The sequence below is a fragment of the Myxine glutinosa genome, chromosome 1 (assembly GCF_964187855.1).
Source record: "Myxine glutinosa chromosome 1, kmMyxGlut1.1, whole genome shotgun sequence".
Taxonomy (NCBI): domain Eukaryota; kingdom Metazoa; phylum Chordata; class Myxini; order Myxiniformes; family Myxinidae; genus Myxine; species Myxine glutinosa.
The window spans coordinates 120,201,976-120,227,428 of record NC_136261.1 but is presented as its reverse complement, the minus strand read 5'-3'; the positions used below and the strand labels follow the sequence as shown (position 1 = coordinate 120,227,428).

The 25,453-nt window shown below is 49.9% G+C and overlaps 1 protein-coding gene across 1 annotated transcript in view; it reads left to right on the top strand.

Annotated features, from left to right (window-relative positions):
• LOC137427679 (transcriptional enhancer factor TEF-1) overlaps nucleotides 1-25,453 on the top strand; it is a gene marked incomplete in the record, with an annotated part of 364,907 nt that overhangs the window by 308,193 nt on the left and 31,261 nt on the right. Inside the window, 1 exon segment of the mRNA XM_078784851.1 lies at nucleotides 14,996-15,136. Coding sequence (XP_078640977.1) covers nucleotides 14,996-15,136 — 141 coding nt within the window.

The window sequence follows — 25,453 nt, the reverse complement described above, 5'->3', positions numbered from 1 at the left end:
CAGCGGTAGCCGCTACACACGTCCCCCCAGAATCGACTTGCACCGGCAGGGTCAATTTAAGGGGGGTCCTGATGACCCGGCCGAAGCGACCCCTGGCGGGTCGTGGGGGGGGGGGTGTGGTGTGGTGGTGGGCGGTCGAGTGGGGGGCACCGTGGACGGGGGGCGGCCTCGCCGCGGCAGAAAGGCCAACCGTGGCGGTTGGTCGATGTCCACGTGCGCCGGCTTGAGGCGGTCCACCGCAATCCGGTCCGACCTGCCGCCGATGTCGATGACGAACGACTTGTCGTCCCGTCGCAGGACCCGGAAGGGCCCGTCGTACGGCGGCCGGAGTGGCCCCCGATGTGCGTCATGACACACAAAACGTACTCCACTGTACGAAGCGCTGGGGGGACGTAGGACTGGGGGTCACCGTGGTGGGACGTTGGCACGGGGGCAAACCGTCGGGCGGCCTCCTGGAGGTCCGAGCGCTGGTGAGCTGCGGACCAGGGACTGGTAGCGTCGGGCACGAATTCGCCCGGGACGCGTAGCGCCTGGCCGTAGACAAGCTCGGCGGTGGATGCCCGGAGGTCCCCCTTGGGGGCCGTGCGGAGGCCCAAAAGGACCCACGGCAGCCGGTCGGCCCAACCGCCGTCCTGAAGGCCGGCCATGAGCGCGGCCTTCATGGAGCGGTGGAATCGCTCGCACAACCCATTGGCTTGGGGTGGTAGGCCGTAATACGGTGGAGCTTGACCCCCAGGTTGCGGGCGACCGCGCCCCACAGCTCGGAGGTGAACTGCGGTCCGCGGTCCGACGAGATGTCCGCCGGTGCGCCGAAGCGGGCGACCCAGGTGGCGATGAAAGCCTGTGCCACGTCGGCGGTGGTGGTGGAGATGAGGGGAACGGCCTCCGGCCTCCGGCCACCTGGTGGTCCTGTCCACCATGGTGAGCAGGTGTGTGAACCCCCGTGATGGGGGGAGGGGGCCCACCAGGTCCACGTTGACGTGGTCGAAACGTCGTTCGGGCACGGTGAAAGGTGCCAGCGGGGCCTGGGTGTGTCGGTGGACCTTGGCCTGTTGGCAGGCTGTGCAGGTGCTGGTCCAATCGCGGACGTCCCGTTGAAGGCCGTGCCAGACGAATCGCGCCGACACCAGCTTCTGGGAAGCTTTCCGGCCCAGGTGGGAAAGGCCGTGGAGGGAGGCGAAGATGCGGCGTTGCCAGGTAACGGGCACGATGGAGCGAGGCTGGCCTTGGGAGACGTCGCAGAGCAGGACAGTGTCCGCGAAGGGGATGTCGGCCAGGCGGAGGCCCGTGTCCGCCGCCCGGAGGGCTTGCACCGTGGTGTCGGTGGTTTGGTCCGCCGCCATAAGCGCGAAGTCCACGCCGAGGTGGACCGCGTTCGCGCTGGCCCGACAAAGACAGTCGGCCACGGCGTTGTCTTTGCCGGCGACGTGCCGGATGTCCGTGGTAAACTCCGACACGGCGGAGAGGTGGCGCTGTTGGCGGGCCGACCATGGCTCCTTGACCTTGGCCATTGCGTAAACCAACGGCTTGTGGTCGACGAACGCCGTGAAGGGTCGGCCCTCCAGAAGGTGGCGGAAATGGCGAATGGCCAGGTGTAGACCGAGTTGCTCACGGTCAAACGTGCTATATTTGAGCTCGTTCGGCCGGAGCTGCCGGCTGAAAAAAGCGAGTGGCTGCCAAACCCCATTCACCCATTGCTCATGTACGGCGCCCACCGCGTAGTCGGAGGCGTCCGTGGTGAGGGCGATGGGAGCGTTGAGCACCGGGTGAGCGAGCAGTGTTGCGTCGGCGAGGGCCCGCTTTGAGCTTTTGAAGGCCGCGTCCATTGCTGCGGACCAGACGATGTCGTGCTTGGCCGGCTTGCCCCGGAGGGCTTCGTAGAGGGGCCGCATGAGTTGAGCAGCGCGGGGCACGAAGCGGTGATAGAAATTCACCATTCCCAGGAATTCCTGCAGGGCCTTTATGGAGCGGGGACGCGGAAACGTGGTGATGGCCTCGACCTTGGTTGGCAGCGGCACGGCCCCGTTCTTGGTGATGTGGTGGCCCAAAAAATCAACGGCCGTCGTGCCGAAGTGGCATTTGGCCAGGTTGACGATGAGGCCGTGCTCGCTGAGGCGCCCGAACAGTGTTCGGAGGTGGAGGAGGTGCTCAGCCCAGGACGTGCTGGCGACGAGGATGTTGTCCAGGTAAACGAAGAGGAATGGCAGGTCACGCAGCATGCCGTCCATCAAGCGCTGGAATGCCTGAGCCGCGTTCTTGAGGCCAAACGGCATCCGCAGGAATTCGAACAAGCCGAACGGCGTGATGACGGCCGTTTTAGGGATGTCGGCCGCCCTGACAGGTACCTGGTGATATCCCCGTATGAGATCGATTTTTGGAAAAATGACCCGTCCTGCCAGACGGGCGGAGAAGTCTTGGATGTGCGGGATCGGATACCTGTCGGGGGTGGTAGCGTCGTTAAGGCGGCGGTAGTCGCCACATGGGCGCCAGCCGCCCCCTGGTTTTGGGACAATGTGTAGTGGCGAAGCCCACGCGCTATCGGAGCGCCGCACGATGCCGAGATGTTCCAAAGCGTCGAACTCGGCTTTGGCCATGGCGAGCTTGGCTGGGTCGAGGCGGCGGGCTCTGGCGTAGACCGGCGGGCCCGTGGTTGGTATGTGGTGCTCGATCCCATGTCGTACTGCGACGGCCGAAAACGTCGGCCGCGTGAAGGCCGGGAACTCCGTGAGCAGGCGAGCAAACTCGTTCGCCGCCGGGAGGGCGCATGCCAGCTCGGTCGGAGCGGAGCTGCTCAATGTGCATACCAGGGAGCTGAAGGTATCGGCGTTGATGAGGCGACGCCGTTGGACGTCCACCAGCAGTCCGTGTGCGCAGAGGAAGTCGGCGCCTAGCAGAGCCATGGGCACGCTTGCGGTTACAAAAGTCCAAGTAAAGCGTTGGCCGCCGAAGCAGAGGGTGACGTTGCGCGGGCCGAAGGTGTGGATGGCCGATCCGTTGGCCGCAACCAAGGAGGGGCCGCAAACCGCGGACTGCCTGTCCTGATCGGAGGCGGGTATGACACTCAGTTGGGCGCCGGTGTCGCACAGGAAGCGCCGTCCGGACGCTTTGTCCGTGATGAAAAGTAAGTTGCCCGTGTGGCCGGCGCTCATGGCTGGTAATGAACGCCGGCCCGGCCGTTTCCCGGCCTGCCGAAGGTGCACGGGGGTCGGCATGTCCGGGCCTTCTGTCCGAACCTGGCATGATAGTAACACCACGCTTGGTCAGGTGGAGGCCCCGGTCGTCGTGCTGGAGGTGGTCGGCTCGGCGTAGCGGCCGCCAATTGCGTCGGCAGTTCGGTCGTCGACCGTGCCGGGTGCTCGGGCGCCATGGGCGTTGCGTCGGACGGCGCTGGGCCCCAGGTCGCTGCTGCAATGCATTGGCCTGCCGCGGAGATCTTGTCGGCTTCCCTGGCGAGGGCGCGGGGATCCGTGATCGTCGTGCTCGCCAGGGCGAGGCGTACCGGGCTAGGCAGCTGACGGAGGAACAGCTCCCGGAACAGGAATGCCGGAGAGTGCTCGCCGAGCAGCGAAAGCATGTAGTCCATTCGCTCGGACGGGCGCGTGTCGCCGAGCTCGGGCAGGTCGAGCAGGCGCCGTGCGCGTTCCACCGATGAGAGGGCGAAAGCGTCGAGGAGGAGCTTTTTAATCGCGCCGTATTTGTCAGCGGCTGGCGGGCTCTCGAGGAGGCTCAGGGCGCCGGCCACGGTGGCTGAGCCGAGCGCTGCTACCACATGGTGGAAGCGGGTGTCGTCGGCCGTGATGCCTTGCAGGGCGAACAGGGAGTCCGCCTGGGCGAACCAAACCGCCGCGTGAGCCTCCCAGAAGGTAGGCAGTTTGAGGGCAACTGCCGTGTCCATGTCGGTAGGTCACCAATGTAGGAGCTGTGCTCCCACGTAATCGGAAGAATGGACGCGACAAAAAGCTGGAATTCGTCTGAGTTTCTTTATTGAAACAAAACAACTCGGGTACTCTGAAAAGCCCGTTTATCGTGCAGCAATATATATACACATTATCCCGGAGCGTTTGCCCGGGAAAGGCGAGAGGGGGCGTGGCCGGGCGTCCCGGACGCGGCCTGGCAAGTCGAGAGCGGGCATGGCCGGGCGTGCCCGGGCATGCCCGGGCGTCCCGGACGAGGCCTGGCAAGTTGAGAGCGGGACTGCCCGGGCGTCCTGGACGAGCCCGGCATGGTGATCGCTCCGCGTCCTTGGTAGTTGCAAGGCGATTGTGTAAACCCAGCAGTAGCCGCTACAGTCTAAGTTTAAGTTTAAGTCTAAGTTCATTACCAGAATCAAACGGAGATCTCGCGAGATCTTGGAGACGGCGGCAGGGATTTTCGAAGCTCCACACGGTCTCCACGTTTTTCGAAGTTAAGTCTGTTCACAATTGTATTTTGTCGAAACTGTATTTATCTTTCGGTGTGTGAAGTTATTGTGTGCAACTTTGGTTGTTTCTCGGTGTTTATATGTTTCATAAATTGATCGTCTGTTTGCGGTGTCGCGAGCAAGGCCTTGTACAGTGTGCACTGTACAACCTTGAGGCTTTGTTTTTCTCTCAGTGGTCCGTCGTTTGTGATCCAATAACTTTCGTTCTCTGTATTCCCAGTCTTTTCACCCATAGCCTACTTCCTTGTGTAAATCTCAACTCAAAAAAAAAACCAAAAAAAAAAAAACATTTCCTTCTCTGTTCTCATTCGTTTATTCATTCTTATTCGTTCGCTCGTTCTTCGACCACGTGTTTCTCCCCCATTTCCCCAGATAGTTTTCACTCATTAACCTTCAATGTTTACACTTTCCCCTCAAGTTATGTATTCCGTCATATTTTATAACACCTTTTTCTTCTTCTTCTTTAAAAGGCTGCTTTCGACTTGCTCACCAAATCAATTCATCCCAAAAAAAATATCCATCTCCTATAGTGCCTTTTTTCTACATTCCCTAAACTCTCCTGCACTCCATCCTCCATCCAGCGTCCTTAAACGTATTTTTAACTCGAAGGTCACAAGAAACTCATTTTGCAATAAATGTTCGTTTCCCATAAATCTTACACTTTCAAAAATCCAATCTCACCCCTCCCCTCCAAATCTTCCCCATAACTCCTCCCCTCCAAATCTTCCCCATCACCCCTCCCCTCCAAATCTTCCCCATCACCCATCCCTTTCAAATCTCCCCCCTTGCCCCCTCCCTCCTAAACTACCCCCTCACCCCTCCCCGCCAAGACGCCCCCTCGCCCCTCCCCTCCTAGACTCCTGCCTCACCCCTCCCCTCCAAATCTCCCCCATATCCCATCCCTTTCAAATCCCTCCCCTTGTCCCTTCCCTCCCAAACTCCCCCCTCACCCCTCCCCTTCAAATCTCCCCACCCTCATTGCTTCTCAATTTCCCCCCTCTCACTCCCCCTCCTCAAAGCGTCCTCCCCGCTTCTTCCCCCTTCAAACTCTCACCTCCATCTCCCCCAACCTTCTGCCTCGCTCTTCCCCCTCCTCAAATAACACCTCATTGTGGCTCACCCAATCACCATCAAACCTTTTGTCCGCCCCATCCTTCCCTTTCTCCGAGCTATTCTGAAATCTCTGACACACCTTCAACAGCTCTCCCTACCTCTTCCACCTCTTCCACATCTTACCCTACCCCTCCTCCCCCCTGTTCTGTATCTGATGCTCCCCCTTCCTCTTCATTAACGGTATGGACCTCAAACATCCGGGGCCTTCGTTCAAACTTAACTGATCTCTCCATACAGGTTGCTTCTGTCAAACCAGACGTGATCTGCTTAACAGAAACTTTCCTCCTTTATGATGTCTCCGATTCCATAGTATCTCTCCCGGGCTACTCCCTCCTCCGGTATGATAGACCTGAGCCTCGTCCTGGAGGCGGGGTTGCTATCTTTATCAAAAACTCTCTTCCTCACTCGCCCTGCACTGCACTCTCTCCACCTCACCCCCAGGAATACCTCTGGCTACGGCTTCCCCTTCGCTCCCACCTCTTGTTCATATGTGTGTTGTACCGTCCACCAAACAGTGACGACTCCATCTACATCTCGCTGTCTGATGATATGGACCAACTTCTAACTACTCATCCCAACTCTCTCTTCCTCATATGTGGTGATTTCAACTGTCATCATGCCAGTTGGCTGGGTGTGGGTACCTCTCTCACCAGCCATGGCTCCTCAGCAAAGGACTTCTGCGACTCACTGGGACTGACACAATCTGTCAATTTCCCGACCCGGATCTCAGTCAACGGAACATCTTCTCTTCTGGACTTAGTTATGACTAACTTCCCTGAAAATGTCTGCTGCTCTTCTTCTGCTCCGATCGGATCATCTGATCATGTCCTTGTTAAAGTGGACATCTCTCTGACCATCCTCAGGGAGCCTGCTCAGCGTCGACGAGTCTGGCATTTCACTCAGGCCAACTGGCACGGTCTTCAAGCAGCCATCAATCATCTGGACTGGTCTCCCATCTCTACCACCTCTGACATCAACTCATCCTGGGAATTCTTCCAAAGTAAATTGCTCTCTCTCATGCACAGATTTATCCCATCTCGTCTTCAGTTGTCATACCCTTCCTCCCGTCCATGGTACACGGAATCTTGTGGTGAGGCTGTTGCCCAGAAACAACTTGCCTTCGTCTCCTGGAAAGCAAATCCAACGGAAGGAAATCTCATTTCCTTTCACAAAGCCCGAAACAAGTGTGTGTCCACCCTCAGGAGAGCCAGGAAACAATATCTCTCCGTTCTCAAGACCGAACTCTCTTATCTGTCTCCCTCTTCCAAATCCTGGTGGCGTCTGGTCAAATCCGTTTCTGGTGTTTGTTCCCCCTCCATCCCCTCCCTTACCTCAAACGGCTACACAGCTGACTCCGCACGTGAAAAAGCTGAATGCCTCAACTCTGTGTTTGCCTCTAAATCTTGTGTCCCAAACCCATCCCTCTCTGTACCCACCATACCCAGTCGTACCCTGCTGCTCCTGGACTCCGTGTCCTTTCCTCCTGACAAGGTGGAAAAGTTTCTGTCAACCCTCGACTCTGATTCTGCAACTGGACCCGACGGCATCAGCCCACGGGTCCTAAAATCCTGCTCTGCTGCTCTATCTCACCCTCTCTCTGTTCTCTTCACCCTCTCTTTTGCTCAAGGTCAACTGCCATCTGCTTGGAAATCAGCCAACATCACCGCTTTGCACAAAAAAGGTGCAAAAACAGATCCTAGCAACTACAGACCAATCAGCCTTCTCCCAATTATCAGCAAAGTCATGGAATCCATCATTGCTTCTGATATGAAATCTTTCCTCTTCTCCAATGGCTTGATCTCTGATCATCAATTTGGTTTCAGACCAGGTCACTCTACTCTGGACATGCTGCTTCTGCTGTCTCAACAATGGATGGAGGTCCTCAATGCCAAACAGGAAATTAGAGCTGTCTCCCTCGACATATCACGTGCCTTCGACACGGTCTGGCACCCCGCTCTGCTCACCAATCTCTCCTCCTTTGGTATCCATGGAAATCTCCACGCATGGCTGGCGGACTTCCTCTCTAGTCGTCGTCAACGTGTGGCCCTGAATGGGTTTCTCTCATCTCCTCTTCCTGTTCAGGCTGGAGTTCCCCAAGGCAGTGTTCTGGGCCCCGTGCTTTTTCTGGTCTTCATCAATGATCTCTCTGACTCTCTCGAAAATCCTCTCTATCTCTTTGCTGATGACTCCACTCTCTGCCGCTCCATTCCTCTTCCCTCAGATCGGCAGTCTGCTGCCTCCTCACTCTCTGAAGACCTGGACAAAATCACAGACTGGTCAAACAAGTGGAACATGTCTTTCAATCCTGACAAATCTCACACTCTTACTATGTCTCTCCGAAAAGATCGACTGGACAACCCTCCCATCTACTTTCTCAACAATCCTCTCCAAGAAGTTCTGTCGCTCAAGATTTTGGGTCTCACTATCTGCCATGATCTTTCTTGGGAAAACCACATTTCCAAGCTGGCCTCCAAAGCCAGTCGCCGACTGGGCATCCTCCGTCGTGCGAAGTCCTTCCTCGGCACACCTGAGCTCCTCACCACATACAAAGCTTTCATCCGCAGCTCAATGGAATACTGTTCTCCCCTATGGGCCGGTGCTCCTGCCTCACACCTAGCTCGGCTTCACGCTGTTGAAACCAAAGCTTTCAGAATTATTGGAATCTCCCGCGATGAAGCTATCTCTGAGGGCCTTTCACTCACTCACCGCAGGCAGGTAGGTGGTCTTTCTGTCTTCTACCGACTCCTCTCCGGCCTTGCACCCCCAGCTCTCTCTGTGCTCTGTCCCCCAAATATTCCTACAGGTCGCACAAGATCTGCCAGCAACCCTCTGATGGTTAAACTGCCGAAATCTCGGCTCTCCGCTCACCTTCACTCTTTCATTCCTCTTTTCTCCCGCCTCTGGAACAAACTCCCTCACTCTCTTCAATCCCACTCCTCCCTCCAGGTCTTTAAAACAGCTGTTCACCACCATCTCTTATCTTCCCCCATCCAAAACCTTGATCTTTTCTACCCCCGCTAATTCACCCCAGATCCACCTTGTTTGAAATTCCAACTTCTTTCCTGGAAGTCCTGGCAGTGTCCATATGTTTTATACCTCTCCCACTGCCCCCTTCCCCCCCCCCCCCCAAGCCCTCGCCCTCTCTCAGATCTCTCGATGTCTCCATGTCTCTCGGTCCCTGCTCTCAAATGTTGTGTTTGTGTCCTTCCCCCTCTCTCCCCATCTTGTCTACCGCTCCCTATGTTATATGTTTTATGTGTCGGTTTGTCTTTCTGTGTAATTAATGTTCGCTCTTTCACGAGCCTCGATCTTGTATACAAAAAAAAAAAAAAAAAAAAAAAAAAAAAAAAAAAAAAAAAGTTTAAGTACAGTCTAAGTACAGTCTCAGTTTGAGAAAAATAAGTGCCATACAGTTAATTAGTTAGAACAGTCAGTTGACCTCAATATCAAGTTTAGTTTTTTATAACATTGAGCAATGAGTGTGGAATTATGCCACTGCACCTGGGAAAAACAAAACAACCGGAAGAGAGTGAAATGACTTGGAAAATGAAGGTGCTTCTTATGGAACGAGTACCTCATCATTCGACAACGATCGTCACTAGAACGGCACTCAGAGCAAAGCACGTACCTCCTGAATTGTTTATGTTTTGCATCCCACAGATAGGCCGGATCTGCATCCCTACCATTCGTCCTTGTCACACACCAAATCGGCTTGTTCTTGTCACCTACCCAACTCATCCACTAAGTTTCGTCCATACCCGTCCATAACTTTTTGAGATATCTTGTGGAAAACTCTAGTATCTGGATCCAGGTCTTTACCAAAATCTAATTAATTCGTCCTTGTCACACACCAAACATGTCCACCAAATATCATCCAAATATGTCCATATGTTTTTGAGTTATCCTGCTCACAGTCAGACAGGGGTGAAAACATAACCACCTTTAGTATCCCTAACTTAAGGTTCATCTGTGAAAAAATTTAAAAGAAGCTAATTTCAACTGATTTGGGTAGGTATGGGTATGGGCAACTACCAAAAAAAAGTAAGGAGGGATAGGGGTTGGGGAAACCTTTTTATTAGAGGTCAAAGGTCATTGACCTCTGCCTAAATCATATAAAATTGTATTTCAGCAACAAAATATGGTATATAGATGATCTTGGTGTCAAAATGCACAGGATTACGAAAGAAGATGACGTAGAATAATGACTGACCCATGGAACCAATTACTGACCTCCGAAAATGAGGTCAAAGGTCAAAAATAGACATCTTATCACCAAAATATCATATCAAATATCATATTGGTAACAGTAACAGAATTATACCAAGATACAAACTAAATATGAAATGGATTCTTCACCACCAAAATACGAGGTTAATGGTCAAAATAAGCAGGGGGGGGGGGTAAAGTTCATTAGTGTCAAATAGTTTGTGTATGTAAAGTATATGTGAATTTATAATATCAACAATTTGCAGAATACTACTCACAACTTAGAACTTACAGTATCTATCGGCAACAACAAATTAATAATACTCAGTCTGTTTCCTCTTCATCGCCACCAATTTCTTCTTCTGCATCTATGCTATCTGTTCCATTGTCGCAATGCCCACAGCACACTCCACATGCAGATACACACGACATGCGAGCTTTCATGCAGCTGCATCTCATTGTTTGACATTGCCTCTCCCCTTCCTTGCAGTTGCAACAAATTACTTTCAGAAGGTTGTCTGGCGCGATACCAACAGATAGCATTTTTGGTCTGAGTTTTCTGTTGGAATCTAACTCCCATCCTCTTCCTTTGGGATCAAGAATAGAGGTGTCAAGATGCTTCCATACCACAACTTGAAGATGGACACGAAGGGAATGTTGAGCTGTTGCATCTTCCGTTGGTGGTAGGCGGTCAGGATCGATTTTGCCCTTGGCTGCTTGCTTCTTGAACTTCATGTAGCGAGACTTTTCTAGGGGAGTATCCCCACAGCCATATGTGATCTGCATGGCTTTTAATCCAGCTGTTCGAATTATGGAGTCGGTTGAAGTGGGACTTGTGAATGCAGTAATGACACTGGCAGGAAATCTGCATTTGTAGAGAGCACATTTGGTATGTCCATGAATGCATGAAACAGTGTCGTTTCCAGACCAGCCATACTTGAAGAGGAACTCTTCTTTGTCTCCGATGTGTATGCTAGAGATGTCGTAAAGACCACCAAAATCTGCTTGTAAATAGAAATTAGTACAGTGGATAGGCCTATGATAGCAGAGCAATATCAAAATATCAGTGTCCTGGGCGACAACAACAACTGGGGATTTAACACTTGCGACCAAGTCCATTGCAGACCTAACAATCAGCGTGTCACCATCATCTTTTGCTTGGCGTACAGTGATATTGTGGCTTGCCATCTCTGCAGATATCATCATGATTAAGGCTCCTTTGTTCTTCTCATTTGCCAGGAAAACCTCTCTGTCACATGATATAGTCAATTCCGGTGTGACCCTCATGTCCGGAGAAACCTTCTTCCCAGCCATCCGCCGCATATGTTCATGGTCTTTCGTTGATGATTCCTCCCCGTAGCCATCAAACACTACAGTAGCATCCTTGAATTTGTTGTCAACATATCTGACATATGTATCAACTCTAGTCTTGATGGTTGCACCGCTGGACCACTTTACCTGATGAAGTAGCCACCCTCCATCAACAACATGCATCTTGCTGTTTATGTCCACGTCAAGTATTGTAGCTGTTTCCTTGAGCATCTTGCCAAATTCATGCTTTTTGGGTTTTCTCATCATGCGATCCATTGTGAAGAGAGATGTTGGGACCGGGGTCAGCTCAAATTTGAACATGTGTTCGATCCCTTCATCTCTCTCTGCCATGAAAATCAGTCTATTGAAAAGAAGGGTCTTTTCGATGTAGATCCTCTTGTCGCCTACCTTTACTTTCTTCTGAAGCTCAGCCAGATTTTTGCATTTCTTTGCTGTCTTCATGCTCTTAACCGGTTCGGCATCTACGATGGACTGTCATAGGAGTGTTGCTACTCCATTTTTGTTCCAATCGCTCCAATAATGAAGAGTTGTTGATAAGTCTACACTGCTCTATTAGATTCTCATATCCCTTTCTGTACAACCTCTGTAGCTTTCCTGCTTCTGAAAAGTCCTCACTACATATTTCACATATATCCATCCTGGTAATTTTGTTATTTTACAGTATTGTTCCAAAGGCCTCAGGGAACTTTTGGGACATCTCACTGCACTGGGGTAGTCAAGGTACATGTAGGCTAGCTAGGTTTTCTCAGTAATCACTCCTGAAACAAAGACAAAACAAAGACTTCATTCATGCAATATATAGTGTTTTAGTCTAGGGTCAATGACATTTGATCCCAAGAAAGGTAATTTCCCCCTCCCCCTCTGCTCTTGGAATAAATAATAACCCCCATATCCACCACGTAAGTTGAAATTAACCTCTTCGGTTTTTTTTTTGCTCATTTTTATATAATATGGTAATTTTCCTGTTATAAATATGACATTTTAGTGATAAAACAGCTTTTTTGACCTTTGACCTCATTTTCAGAGGTCAGGATTTGGTCCCAAGGGTCAATAATTATCTTATGTCATCTTCTTTCGTAATCCTGTGCATTTTGACACCAAGATCATCTATATACCATATTTTGTTGCTGAAATACAATTTTATATGATTTAGGCAGAGGTCAATGACCTTTGACCTCTAATAAAAAGGTTTCCCCAACCCCTATCCCTCCTTACTTTTTTTTGGAAGTTGTCCATACCCATACCCACCAAAATCAGTTGAAACTAGCTTCTTTTAAATTTTTTCACAGATTGGCTAATATATGGCTAATTTAGGGTTACTACTTCGGTGGCGGAAATAAATTTAAAAACCCACACACTAAAATACTGTTACGACAAAGAGACTAATTATGTGAACCATTCACATCAAACTTAATATTATCAAATTAATGAATTGTTTTATGTACACTGCACCTCTCTATTCCCTCTCCAGACACTGCATGACGTCTTCACTGCACGCCGAAAGGGAGTACTCAATATTCACTCCGTTTGTTTGTTTTCTTCTTTTTCCGGGCGATATCTCAGCCATCCTTTGAGAGCTAGGAAGCTCAATTTGGGCAAAATAGTGAACAAGTGCTTTGGCAATAAACGGTACTTTTAATTTTTTGATTAATCAATTAATTAATTACTTAGTTATTATAGATTTCTTAATTATTTATTTTCTTTCTCATCTGGGCAATATCTCAAGTTCCTTTTGAGCGAGGAAACTGATATTTGGACACGACAGTGACCAAGTGATTTGGCTGTAAACGGTATTTTTGATTTATTGATTAATCAGAATTTGGAATTCTGAAACTTCAGAATCATTGGAATCTCCCGCGATGAAGCTAACTCCAAGGGCCTCTCACTCACTCTCCGCAGGCAGGTTGGTGGTCTTTCCGTCTTCTACCGACTCCTCTCTGGCCTTGCCCCCCCCCCCCCCCCCCCAGCTCTCTCTGGGCTCTGTCCCGCAAATATTCCTACAGGTCGCACAAGATCTGCCTGCAACCCTCTTATGGTCAAACTGCCAAAATCAAGACTCTCTGCTGACCTTCACTCCTTCATTCCTCTTTTCTCCCGCCTCTGGAACAAACTCCCTCACTCTCTTCAATCCCACTCCACCCTCCAGGTCTTTAAAACAGCTGTTCACCACCATCTCTTATCTTCCCCCATCCAAAACATTGATATTTTCTATCCCCGCTAATTTCACCCCAATTCCACTTTTTTGAAATACCAACTTCTGTCCTGGAAGTCCTTGGTGTCCTTGTGTTTGATACTTCTGCCACCCCCCTCCCCCCAAGCCCTCTCCCCCCCACACATCTCCCTGCTCTTAAATGTTGTGTGCCCTCAAGTGTTTGTGTGCTTCCCCTTCTCTTGTCTTCCGCTCCCTCTTTTTATATATTTTGTTTGTCTCGTTGATTTGTTTGTGAAGTAAATGTCAGCTCTTTCACGAGCCTCGATTCAGTATACAAAAAAAAAAAAAAAAAAAATCAATTAATTATTTAATTTTTCGATTATTTCATTAATTGCTTTTCAAAAAGTTACAGATTAGAGTAAAACAGTTGTGGTTTAGCTAAGCTATTAGCCAATTGATTAAGAAACTAATTCTTTTTACGATTATTATTTATTTATTTTTATTACGCAATTTATCAATCAATATAATTGCACACCGCTCCCTCCCAATTCTGTCTCCATGTGCTGCACGGTGGCATCGCTAGGAGGACGATGTCGTGCGCTGGAGGATATGTAATTAATTGACTTGGCAGGTGGGCGGTGTACTTTGAATGTAGCGCTACTTGTTTTACTTATGTACATGACAATGTAGCCTGAACATAGATTCGTATGATAAATGCGGTATAGAGAACATACAGAAAACACAATAATGAAGGGGGGAAATGGATGCAAAATTGGCATTATAATGTGTGCAAAGCGCAGCATGGACTGCATCTGATGGCATAGCTAAAACAGTAAAGAAACAGCTTTGTTATATTAGCATGAGGAGAACAACACACAAGCCATAATACAGGGTTGAATGCAACTAGTTCCAAAAGTAAAAAGTATACACTTACAAAAAAATAAGGAAAATCATTACATTAGCACACTAATACATTCTATTGATTCAGGGACATCTGCCGGACCCCACCCACATTTGTCACTTGACTCCAACCACCACAGCACCCAGCCAAAATAATATGGCCACCAACTTAGTTTTCTGGTGGGCCGAAGACATCAGGCCTGTAGGCCTCTGCTGATTACACACTGTCCGGGTTTGTTGCATCAGATTTACATTGGCTTTGTTTGGGTCGAGTGTTACTCACGATGAGGGCCCTGAAAAATGTAATCATATGTCGAATAAAAATTGTTAGTAAGGTCAATCATAAATCAAGCCCGTCGGTACGTGCCTCCCTAAAAAATAGCGTTGGGTAATTTTTGAACGGCCCCATATTGTCGTTAAGCAATACTTGACCGTGTAACGAATCAGCTCGTTCTGATATAACCATCAGAAAGGTGACATGGATAAGAAAGTGTCGAGTTAATCTTTTAATATCGCATTAAATGTGTGTTTCCCAATTGCGCTGTTCATCTTTTACGAGTGCTTTAAATACGCGTTTCCCAATCGGCCTGTTACCAGATTTTGTCGCAAGTTGTGACCACAGTGCAGTTATTCTTGTTCTTTTACACACAACTACTTTTAAAAATCTACTTAAATTTTCAGGGAGTCTTTTAATAAGAATTCAACCTTTTAAGTGAAGTATTCAAACCCTTATCATTATTATTCGATTTTGGCCAAAGACAATTACCTTTCACCAATAAATGGAGGATAACTATGCTATAAGGCTATTGCTAACCTCACCTGGATTTCATTGCTTGTCTGTATCATTTGCCTCATCATTCCACACCCCACAGGCAGACCTCAACACGAGCACCCAGGAGGACACAGGAGCTTTCTATGGTGTGACAAGCCAGTATGAGAGCCATGAGAACATGATAATCACATGCTCTACCAAAGTGTGCTCCTTTGGCAAGCAGGTGGTTGAAAAAGTAGAGGTAGGTGGAAAGAATTACTTCAATCTTTACAGATGATGGAGTGCAAAATCTCTGATGGCTATGGTATTCTCGACAGAAAATTTCGATTAAATTCCCACACAGAACATTTTAAATTGAGCCAAAACGAGTTTGATTTCCACAGAATGGCAAACATAGTGTAGGAAGTCAATCCTTTAATTTTGGAAGGGTAAAGGGGTAATTTGGGTTGAGGAAAAATTGCAAAGATGGTTATTTCACTTTTGTGAACACAAAATTCTGAAGCTTGACCACAATATAAGATTTTATTATTTGATGTGGCACAAGGGTTCATTGTCCCCATTCTGGTTAAGAGGTGCTACTTGTGTTTACATACTAGTGGGGCATGTTATGCAGACTGCAAGCAGATACTGGGGTGCATCCTACATACAGATGTAATAAATAAATAAGCTTTATATATTTGATTAAGGTGATTGTGAAAGAGCTTTATATATTCGATTAAGTTGATTGTGAAAGAGCTTTATATACTGAAACGCAAAAGAAACTTACCACCTTTGAAACCTTTAAATATCAACAATAACACTGCGTGTAGTAAATGTGTGAACTTATTTGTGGACAATAGTGTCCTCACTGTCAGACAAAACGGTCACGGATGGTTACTTGAACCTTCAATGGTCACTTCATAGCACAGCTGTTGAACAGCCGTTTTGACTGTCAGTGATTAGCCAAGGGGTACGGGATGATTTTAATGAGCTGCACGTGATGTCTTGATATTGGCTTTAAAAAGGCCGGTGCAAAATGGGCATTTTGACCAAAAAATTTGACCATTTTGACCAACTTCAAAAAGACCGAAAACGCAAAAGAAACTTATCACTTGTTTGAAATGTAATAAAATTGTAACAGTTCAAAATAAAACAAACCAACAATTGCTAATTGAAACATTGGCATTTTATTGATGACATGTCATGTTTTTGACCAAGATACACCATCTCATCAGTTTGTTCTACAGTACAGAACAGCACAGGGTGCAATGCCAGTCCCCTTTCAATAGCGTGTGTGGCCACCATTGTTTTGGATACAGTCAGTGCATCGTCGGCGTATACTGCCTACCAGTCTTTGGATGGATTGCTGCTGGATTCTGTCCCACTCAGTCCTCAATGTCTGAAGCAGCTCTGCCCGTGTCCTGGCCCTGCCAACTACGCGTCTCCCAAGCTCATCCCACAGGTGCTCTATGGGATTCAGGTCAGGGGAGAGCGCAGGCCACTGCATGGTGTTGATGTTCTCGCCTTGGAGAAATGCAGTGGTAAAGCGAGCAGCATGGGAACGAGCGTTGTCATGCTGAAAGGTTCTCAGTTCTGGGTGGTCTAGCAGGAATGGCAGCAGATGAGGTCGCAGGATGTTATCCACATACCGCTGGGCGTTAAGATTCCCATCCACAACCACCAGTGGCGTCCTGTACCGGCCTGATATGGCGGCCCACACCATCACACTTGGGCCACCCCACCTGTTGGCTTGACGCACGCAACAATCGGCATATCGCTCGCCAGTTCTTCTCCAGACACGCTCACGCCCATCAGGACTGTCCACACAGAACCTTGACTCATCGCTGAAAGCGACCTCGTTCCACTGCGGCAAGGTCCACCGCTGATGCTGCTGGCACCATCTCTGTCGGTTGCGGCGATGGGCAGCCGTCATCACGGGGCCTCTGTATGGTCTTCTGGCAGTCAGACCATAGTCATGCAGTCGTCTTCGTGCAGTATCATTGGAGATCCGTGGGTTTGCACGCCCCAGAGTTTCTGCCGCAGTGCGGGATGCTGGACGGAATCGATCCCGCAGGTGACTTCGGACCATCTGCTTGTCCTGCCTTGCAGTGGTGACTCTTGGCCTCCCTGATCGAGGTCTGTCATCTGCAGAGTTGTGGAGGGTGTCTCTGTCCACCAGGGCCGATATCGTCTGGTGTGAACAGCCAAGGCGACGTGCCACTTCACGGTAGCTCAGTCCGCCTTGCAGCATGCCCAGGGCACGCTGCCGTTGATCCCTTGACAATCGTGGCATGTTGATTGAAATGCCATTTTGCACTGGCCTTTTTAAAGCCAATATCAAGACATCACGTGCAGCTCATTAAAATCATCCCGTACCCCTTGGCTAATCACTGACAGTCAAAACGGCTGTTCAACAGCTGTGCTATGAAGTGACCATTGAAGGTTCAAGTGACCATCCGTGACCGTTTTGTCTGACAGTGAGGACACTATTGTCCACAAATAAGTTCACACATTTACTACACGCAGTGTTATTGTTGATATTTAAAGGTTTCAAAGGTGGTAAGTTTCTTTTGCGTTTTCGGTCTTTTTGAAGTTTGTCAAAATGGTCAAATTTTTTGGTCAAAATGCCCATTTTGCACTGGCCTTTTAAAAGCCAATATCAAGACATCACGTGCAGCTCATTAAAATCATCCCGTACCCCTTGGCTAATCACTGACAGTCAAAACAGCTGATCAACAGCTGTGCTATGAAGTGACCATTGAAGGTTCAAGTGACCATCCGTGACCGTTTTGTCTGACAGTGAGGACACTATTGTCCACAAATAAGTTCACACATTTACTACACGCAGTGTTATTGTTGATATTTAAAGGTTTCAAAGGTGGCAAGTTTCTTTTGCGTTTCAGTATATATTTGATTAAGTGGATTGTGAAAGAGCTTTATATATTTGATGAAGTGGATTGTGAAAGAGCTTTATATGTTTTATTAAGTGGATTGTGAAAGAGCTTTATATTGTTGCGGATCTCAAACGTCGGCCTTCCCCTTACCAAGGGGGGATTAATCCCCTTGTCTTTTTACTCGCCGACGGAATCCGAAGCTATGACGTTCCTTCCAGACGACGTTAGGTAGGGTCGTAAGCCGAATTCTTATTACCTAATTACTAACGCTGGCCATGAAGCAAGGAAATAACTTCCGCCCGAATCACGGTTATAATTTGGAAACGCCGAGCGATAGCGAGCCGTGATTCGGGCCGTTAACAGGTACTAAACCCGATTTGAGCGGTTGTGATCGTGCCATGCTTACCCAATTGAGAAATCACTAAAACGGTCGAATTAAGAGGAAACAGGAATAACAAGGAATTTATTACACTTTGTACAATGAAGAGGAAGAAGCAATGTACAGTGAAGAAGAAGAAGCAGATACACAGGGCAGCCTTATACGGTCTTAACTTATCCCTGGACACGGGCCCGTTCGCACTCAGACTCAGACTCACACGGGGTTTGTAGATGGTCAGGCGATGGTCCAACGGATCGCGTCCACAGCTCGCTCCGGTCCCCGACTCGTACCACGAAGACGATGGTAGACGGCAGGCAAGCTCTCCGCGTGTCGTTGGCGCGGATCGGACAATTATATGGGGGGGGGGGGGGTCGCAAGCTGGGCTGGCGATTACTGTGTGGCTCACGGCCACGTACGTAATAGAAATACCGGCGCTTTATATGCGCTTCCAGCAAGCCCAAGGCCAAATCCTCAACGAGTTCTTGCAATATCAAAGTTCCCCCCAGCGAGTCCTTTCACCAATGCCAAACGTGACAATCCTCTTGGTAAAAGTGCAATCGTGCAAGTCCTGGACAGTCCTCACAATACGAGCTCGCTCAGTCCTCTTGGTAAAGCGCATCAGTCCTGTTAAACCGCATAAGTCCTCCTCGCACAGCCTTGTTGAAGGGCTTTTCGTGCGCGGTTATATAGCGCCGCCCAGCGAACCCTCTCGAATGTGCCAGACGTGCACTTACCAAGCCCCTTAAGCCATGCCCACGGAGCCCTGGTTGGTTGTTGGGGTCTTACCGGCTCCGCCCTTGACATCTGTTTGACGTGGCCACACCCCCGACCTCACGCTCCGCCCCTTTTCCAGGCCTTACCTCGTGGTATTTGGCTAGTTTCAGCATCCTAATGCGAGGGGCAATGGGGCGCAGACTGGATGGTGCGCAATGGGGAATGGGGCGCAGACTGGATGGCGTGCAATGGGGCATGGAGCGCAGACTGGATGGCGCGCAATGGGGAATGGGGCGCAGACTGGATGGCGCGCAATGGGGCATGGAGCGCAGACTGGATGGCGCGCAATGGGGCATGAGGCGCAGACTGGATGGTGCGCAATGAGGTCGATTGGAGGGTGGGCTGTAAAATGAACGGGACCTACTCTTATTTATTTCTTTTACACAACGCAGGTATCACTATTGGGAAATGGCCTTATCTCACATATACTATGAAATAACTAACGTTCTAAGGTGGCCTACGTGTTGCATGTGGACTAACTATGGGGGAAAAACCTTTAACATTTATTAATCAATATGTACATTTCAGAACCGCAACAATATTGTTACTGCCCGCGGATAAGGATGTTGGTTTGCCGAGCGGATGGCACCGCGGCCTAACAGTTACCCCGATTAACCCGATCCCCGAACGTTGGCCGGATCGCGCCACAGATATTCAATAGGGAAAAGACTAAGGCGACACGGATGTGAAGAAGAAGAAGACAAAAAGGGTGGAAATACTAATATAATTTATTTACTATTTACAGGCTCAAAGAAACCAAGGAGAAGGAAAGATAATAAAATAATATACAGAAGATTTTTAGAGACACAGTGCAACGCTAGCTTATACGAGCTTAATTAAATACCCAGGGACAAAACAAACAGAACAAACTCACGTACACAAGAAGGATGGAAGGGCAGGAGGTGGATGGCTGGAGGGAAAGGAAGGTCCACTGCTACTGCAGCACGATCGGCGCGTTTGGCAGCCGCCGTTCCTTCGCGGCCCTGCTCGAAACCGCCGTCCAGGCCCCAAGCGGCTGTTGAGTGTTGTTGCTGCTGTGGCCGCCGCTGCTGCTGCTGCTGTGAACGTCGCGTGCTTTGCCAGGACTACAACAGGCTTTGGGCTTCCCTGGATGATGATCTCCTTAATGTTCTCTATGTTCTTTTGCTCACATGCCAGCCTCGGACTCTGTTCGGAAAAGCACCAGCTCAGGGACAAACATCGGTCCACTTGATCAGCCGTTGCTGTGTACAAAGCTTCCTTGGGTGATCTCAATGTACTCTCGCAGTTGGTTCTCTTACAGTTGGTTCTCTCTGGATGATCTTTTTACACAACTCAGCAACTACTCCACTCTACAACGTCCTTGCGCGCGCGCTTTTATAGCGCCTCCGGCGATCAAGCTGCCGGCCTTCAGGACACGCCCATCGGTGTGCTCACCTCGGCCCTGATTGGTCGGCACGGCCCTCTAGCTCCGCCCTTGATGACGATGGGCGGGCACGCCTTTCTTCCCCGACCCGAGCACATGTTCAATGGTGGTTTTGGAGGGGACGTAATTGGCAATCGAGGCTTGGCAATGAAAGTTTTGGGAGTGGGAATGGGGGATGAAAGGAATTTATCTATTTCACTTGGTGCAATGGAGTGTCATCTTAATGGGAGACAAGGCCTTACCCTAATACACATAATAAAGATATAACTATCAACCAGGGGGAAATCTATGATTGGCTAACGTGTATGCTTTATGGAATTAACTACGGGAACGCCCTTTGACCTTTATACAACACTGGAGGCAGGAGGGTCCAGACTTAAGCAATAATTCACCACAATTTACTACAATACAACACAATAAAAAAAATACAATCCTTATATCCGCAACACTGCACCCTCCTCCTCTTAGGCACGTCCCGGGCCGATAACTTTAGCTTAGTGTGACACGTAGGTGTAGTTCCCTCTACTTTTAACCTGACCCTGAGTGCGACCGTTTTAAAACATAAATACATATGTCCCGCTGCTCCATTTCACCCTACCTAACAGACTCACGCCCACAGCTAACCGAATTGCGGAATGGTCTTTAAACTATACATTTACGGTGGGGAGCATTATTTACAATGACCTTACTTTATTTACAAAAATAACCCAGGACCTGTGATTGTTCTTTCTGGGGGGAGACAGTCTGCTCTGCATCAATGCACCATGAAAGCACCCAAAACGCACCAACACACCCTCAAGCACCAATCTGTGCACAGTCATCACTGTCCATGAATAAAAATAAAAACAACAACCCCTAACCCTGCAGGTGGTCTCTTGCTCTTTGGCTCCCTCTGCTGGCTATTATTATTTTCCTGGTGTTGTCATCTTCCTTTGCTGGCGGCCTATTTGCACTATTAAAATGCACCCAACGTGTCCATTTTTATTTATTTTATTTATGGCCCACAGGGCCGACTAGTGTGGTTCACCTGTGGGGCATCGGTGCCCTGTGATCAAGGTCCGCCAGCAAGATTTCGGGCCTTCATGGCCGGTTCCAGCAGAGGGGCCATGCCCCAACCCATGGGGTCCATAAGTGGTGCTCGGCCACAGACATGTGGTCCATAATGTGGTGCATCGATGCAGACAGCTGGTTCGGGGAGTTCCGGGCGCACAATGGCGGACTCACGCACGCTCCCCTCGGCGCCCAGTGGCGCACAGGTCCTCATGTGGGAGACAAAAGGGGGGACAGACAGATGAGCGAGGGGTAAGGTCACAAGGGTACACATCAAACAAGGCAATGCAAGGCGAAGTGCGTACGGAGAGCGAAGTGAGAAAAGCTCATCCCTACCGGACGTCACCCCCCCCCCCCCCCCCCGTCACCTACTCTACCCTTGCCCTTACCCCATATTTACAAAATCTACACATTTACAAATTCGTCACTACTGTCACGTCTTCCCCATATTTCCCCTATACCAAATTCGTTCCCACAATCCCTCTATCCAAAATTTGCCATCACCAAATTCATCATCAATCCTCATAAGGAGGAAGAGATGGAACACAAAGCACAATGTCACAACCACGTCATGATGCGTCTCACATTCCAAACATTTGCATCATAAAAATAATAAAACATGGCATGGTGTGGAGGTACGTCATCCCAGGTGAGTGGATGCAGATGGTGCGAGGAGATCTTCATCCTAACTACTTTCTAAATGACTTTAATACACTTTACACTACCCGGGGTCTTTCCCTGCCAATCCATTGGCCATCTTACACTATGGGTTCTAAAAACCAATTCCCATTGACCAAACTGTGGTGCTTCTCAATTTGGGGTCTCACTCCCCCGATTCAACTCCCTGTGCCCTTGCACAATTTCAGGACTGGGGAGTGTAGCTCTCCCAGCAGGTCTACCCACCTGCACACCTCCACTACTGCAGTTGCCACCCGAGCTTACCTAGCTCCTCACCCTAACCTATCTAACTGGGGAAGGCCCCTCCTGGCTCTGTCACCCCTCGGTGCCCTCTGGCACTGGGCTACCCGGGTCCGTCCTCCGGATCCTCGGGCCCCATCCACAACAACTCTACCGGCTCCCAGAGCCCACCTGCGGCCTCACCTGGCCGACATCCTCACAGTGGTGGAGTGCCCAAACCAACTACACACACTAACAGGCTACACGCCCAGCCATTTCCACAACACGAATGCACCCATCCAAATACCATTCCCTCACCCGCACCACAGATGCCAATATCCAACCACAATTTACCTGTACCCTCTACCTAACACTTATACTACCCGCCCCGGGTATTCGTGATGGGGGTCCACTCTTCCCCCATTCACACCTTCGCACCATCCACTCCACTCCACAATTTCCACCATACTCACTCCACGACCATCCATTCCAATACTCCATATACTCCAGACCATTTATTCCATACACCTGTTCTCCACTCACCTGTTGTTGCACACCTGTGCAATCTCACCTGGTGCCACCTGCACCCTCCTTCCTTCCTGGACCATTTGGTGAGCACAACACTCATCACCATCACTCACTCAAACACTGCTCCATACACCTGTTCAGTTGCACACCTGTGCAATCACACCTGTTCCTTACACACGGCATCATCTAATCTACCTGTTGCTCTGCTAACTTAGTGCTCCCCGTCTTCCCTTTAAACTAAGCACATACCACGTCATTATCATCCACTCTAATCTACCTGCGTCCCCACTACAGGTATCATTGTCACTACCTAATCTTACCGTTACCTAAGGTCATCTCTAGATCCCTATCATTATATCCTAACCCTCCCGGGCTAGTTTTCACTGCCAACCCCTTAAATCTAGTGCTCCTTTGCCCCCCCTGTGAGGGATGACAGAGTTGCCATCCCACCACATCGGGCATCTCCCACTATCAATTTTGCACACCAAATTTCAACCAATCAAAAATTTGCCAATCATCTGCCAATCCTCTGCCAATCATCACTGCCAATCCTCAAATTTTGCTTTGCAATTTCGGGTCCAAACCACTATCCTCGTCATCAGTCTTCTCACTTGTGCCTCTCGGTGCGCCAATTCACTTCTAAAGCTCGGCTTCGTAAAGCCGAGCAACGAATGCGGGTTGTTTGGTGCCAGTGGTTGGATGCGTCCGGCATTCGGTGCAGGGAAGGACGCTTACCCGGGCCGAGATCCCACGCACCATCTCGGCACAGAGCCGTCCAATGGCCTAATCTCGACCTGCCGGAACGCCTCAACAAAAAGGGGTCACCATGACGACCCTTCCTATCGGGCTGCCTGCTCCGCCTAGTGGAGCACGGACGCGGCCGTTCAAAGCGCGGCCCGGCGTGGATCGCGTACGGTGGTTCTTTCGAAACCGCCGTGGTTCGGATCCCCGCTGGTCCTCGCGGCACGCGAAGCTGCTCGGCGCGCACCGAGGGCCCGATTCGGCTATAAGTCGCTCTAACCGCTAACCCGGTTACCGTCGATGCTTCACCTGCATGCTCACGCATACGCTACCCCTTTCACCCTCACCGAGCTCGGTGCTCCAACGCCGCCCGTACACTTTGTCATTGCACTCGTTCTTTCGCTCACAGACTTGGTCACACACCTGACCACCGAACACCTTTGCACACACTCATCGTTCGCACACCTCACCAACACACCTCTTCGCTCCCCCTCCTCGGTCACCTCCTCGGTGACAACCACAGGTGTGCTCTCACTTGCACACCCAACCACGTGCCTCACTACCAACTCAAGTGTGCATTCCCATACGCGTTCTACCATTCCAGGTGTACATCCTCTCTCACCTGCCACAACCAACTTACGCTCCGTGTCACTCTCACTACTCTCACCACCACTCTTGACAGCACACTCTTTCCTCATGCACTCCTCTGTTACACACCTTCCTCGCACATCCTCTTGTGCACACTCCCGTTACATCCTCCGTAACACTCACCACAGGTGTGCATTCTTCCTTACTTTTGACAGCGCACTCTTTCCTCATGCACCTGTCCGTTACACGCCTTTCTCGCGCACACTCTTGCGCACACTCTCTCGTTACTTCCTCCGTAACACTCGCCACACCGCGCTTCCATGTGCCCCCTCGCACACGCGCTACGACCAACTCACTCTCGACAGCACACTCACTCCTTGGCGCGCACTTTTTCCTCACACACCCCAGAGTCGGACATTCTCGCACACCTCCTCCTTTGCACACCGTACCTGTCGCACACTTCACCAACGGCCTCTCACGAACACCCGGATCCAAAGCAACCCCCAAGCCGACTGAAGCTCCCCTCACATCATCTACATTTCCGAATATATCGCCACTCACCTTGGCACCTCGTCTCCGCACCTCCTTCGCCGCCTGCAAACTCTTTATTTGGTTAGCGAGCACATCATCACGATTTGAGCACCGACCTTGTACATATTCCATCACCTCCTCCTGTATTTCTCTCTTAGTTTCCGTCCGTCTCTTCTTAATTTCACTCACCCCCTCTTCCACCTCCTTTAACTTTTGCTTCACCTCTTTTATTTCCCGGTGCGTCTCCTCTATCTCGTCCTCTAAGGCTACCTTGACCGTTTATATGTGCGTCCTCACCTGCCGGTCCTTCGTCTCCATTACCTCTGTCACCTCGTCCAACCTCATTGTCAGTCCCTCACGTACCATCTGACATTGCCTCTGTGTCGCTATTAAGTCATTTTTAATGTCGTTTTGTGTCGCTTTTAACCCTCCTAGTACCGCAGTGTTCCTTTGAACCTGCTCCACTAACTCCGTCTGTCCCACCGTCAGCTGTTCCACCTCCTCCGTCAGGTCCTCTATGCCCCCTTGTAACCTCGCCGTATTATTCCTCACCTCTTTCTCCATACGCTTTTCACCTCACTTTACCCCCTCGCGTACCCCCGAGACCTCCTCACTTACACCTCGTCGTATCTCCTCCTTCATCTCCTCCCTCTCTTTTGTAGATGCCACCCTCATCTGTCCCAATTCATCCCTCTGAGCATCCAATTTGGTTTCTACCCCGATTTTCACCTCCTCTATCTGCTCTCCCATTTGTTTAATTTCTCGGGCGGACTGCTCCCCTATTTCCCGCAA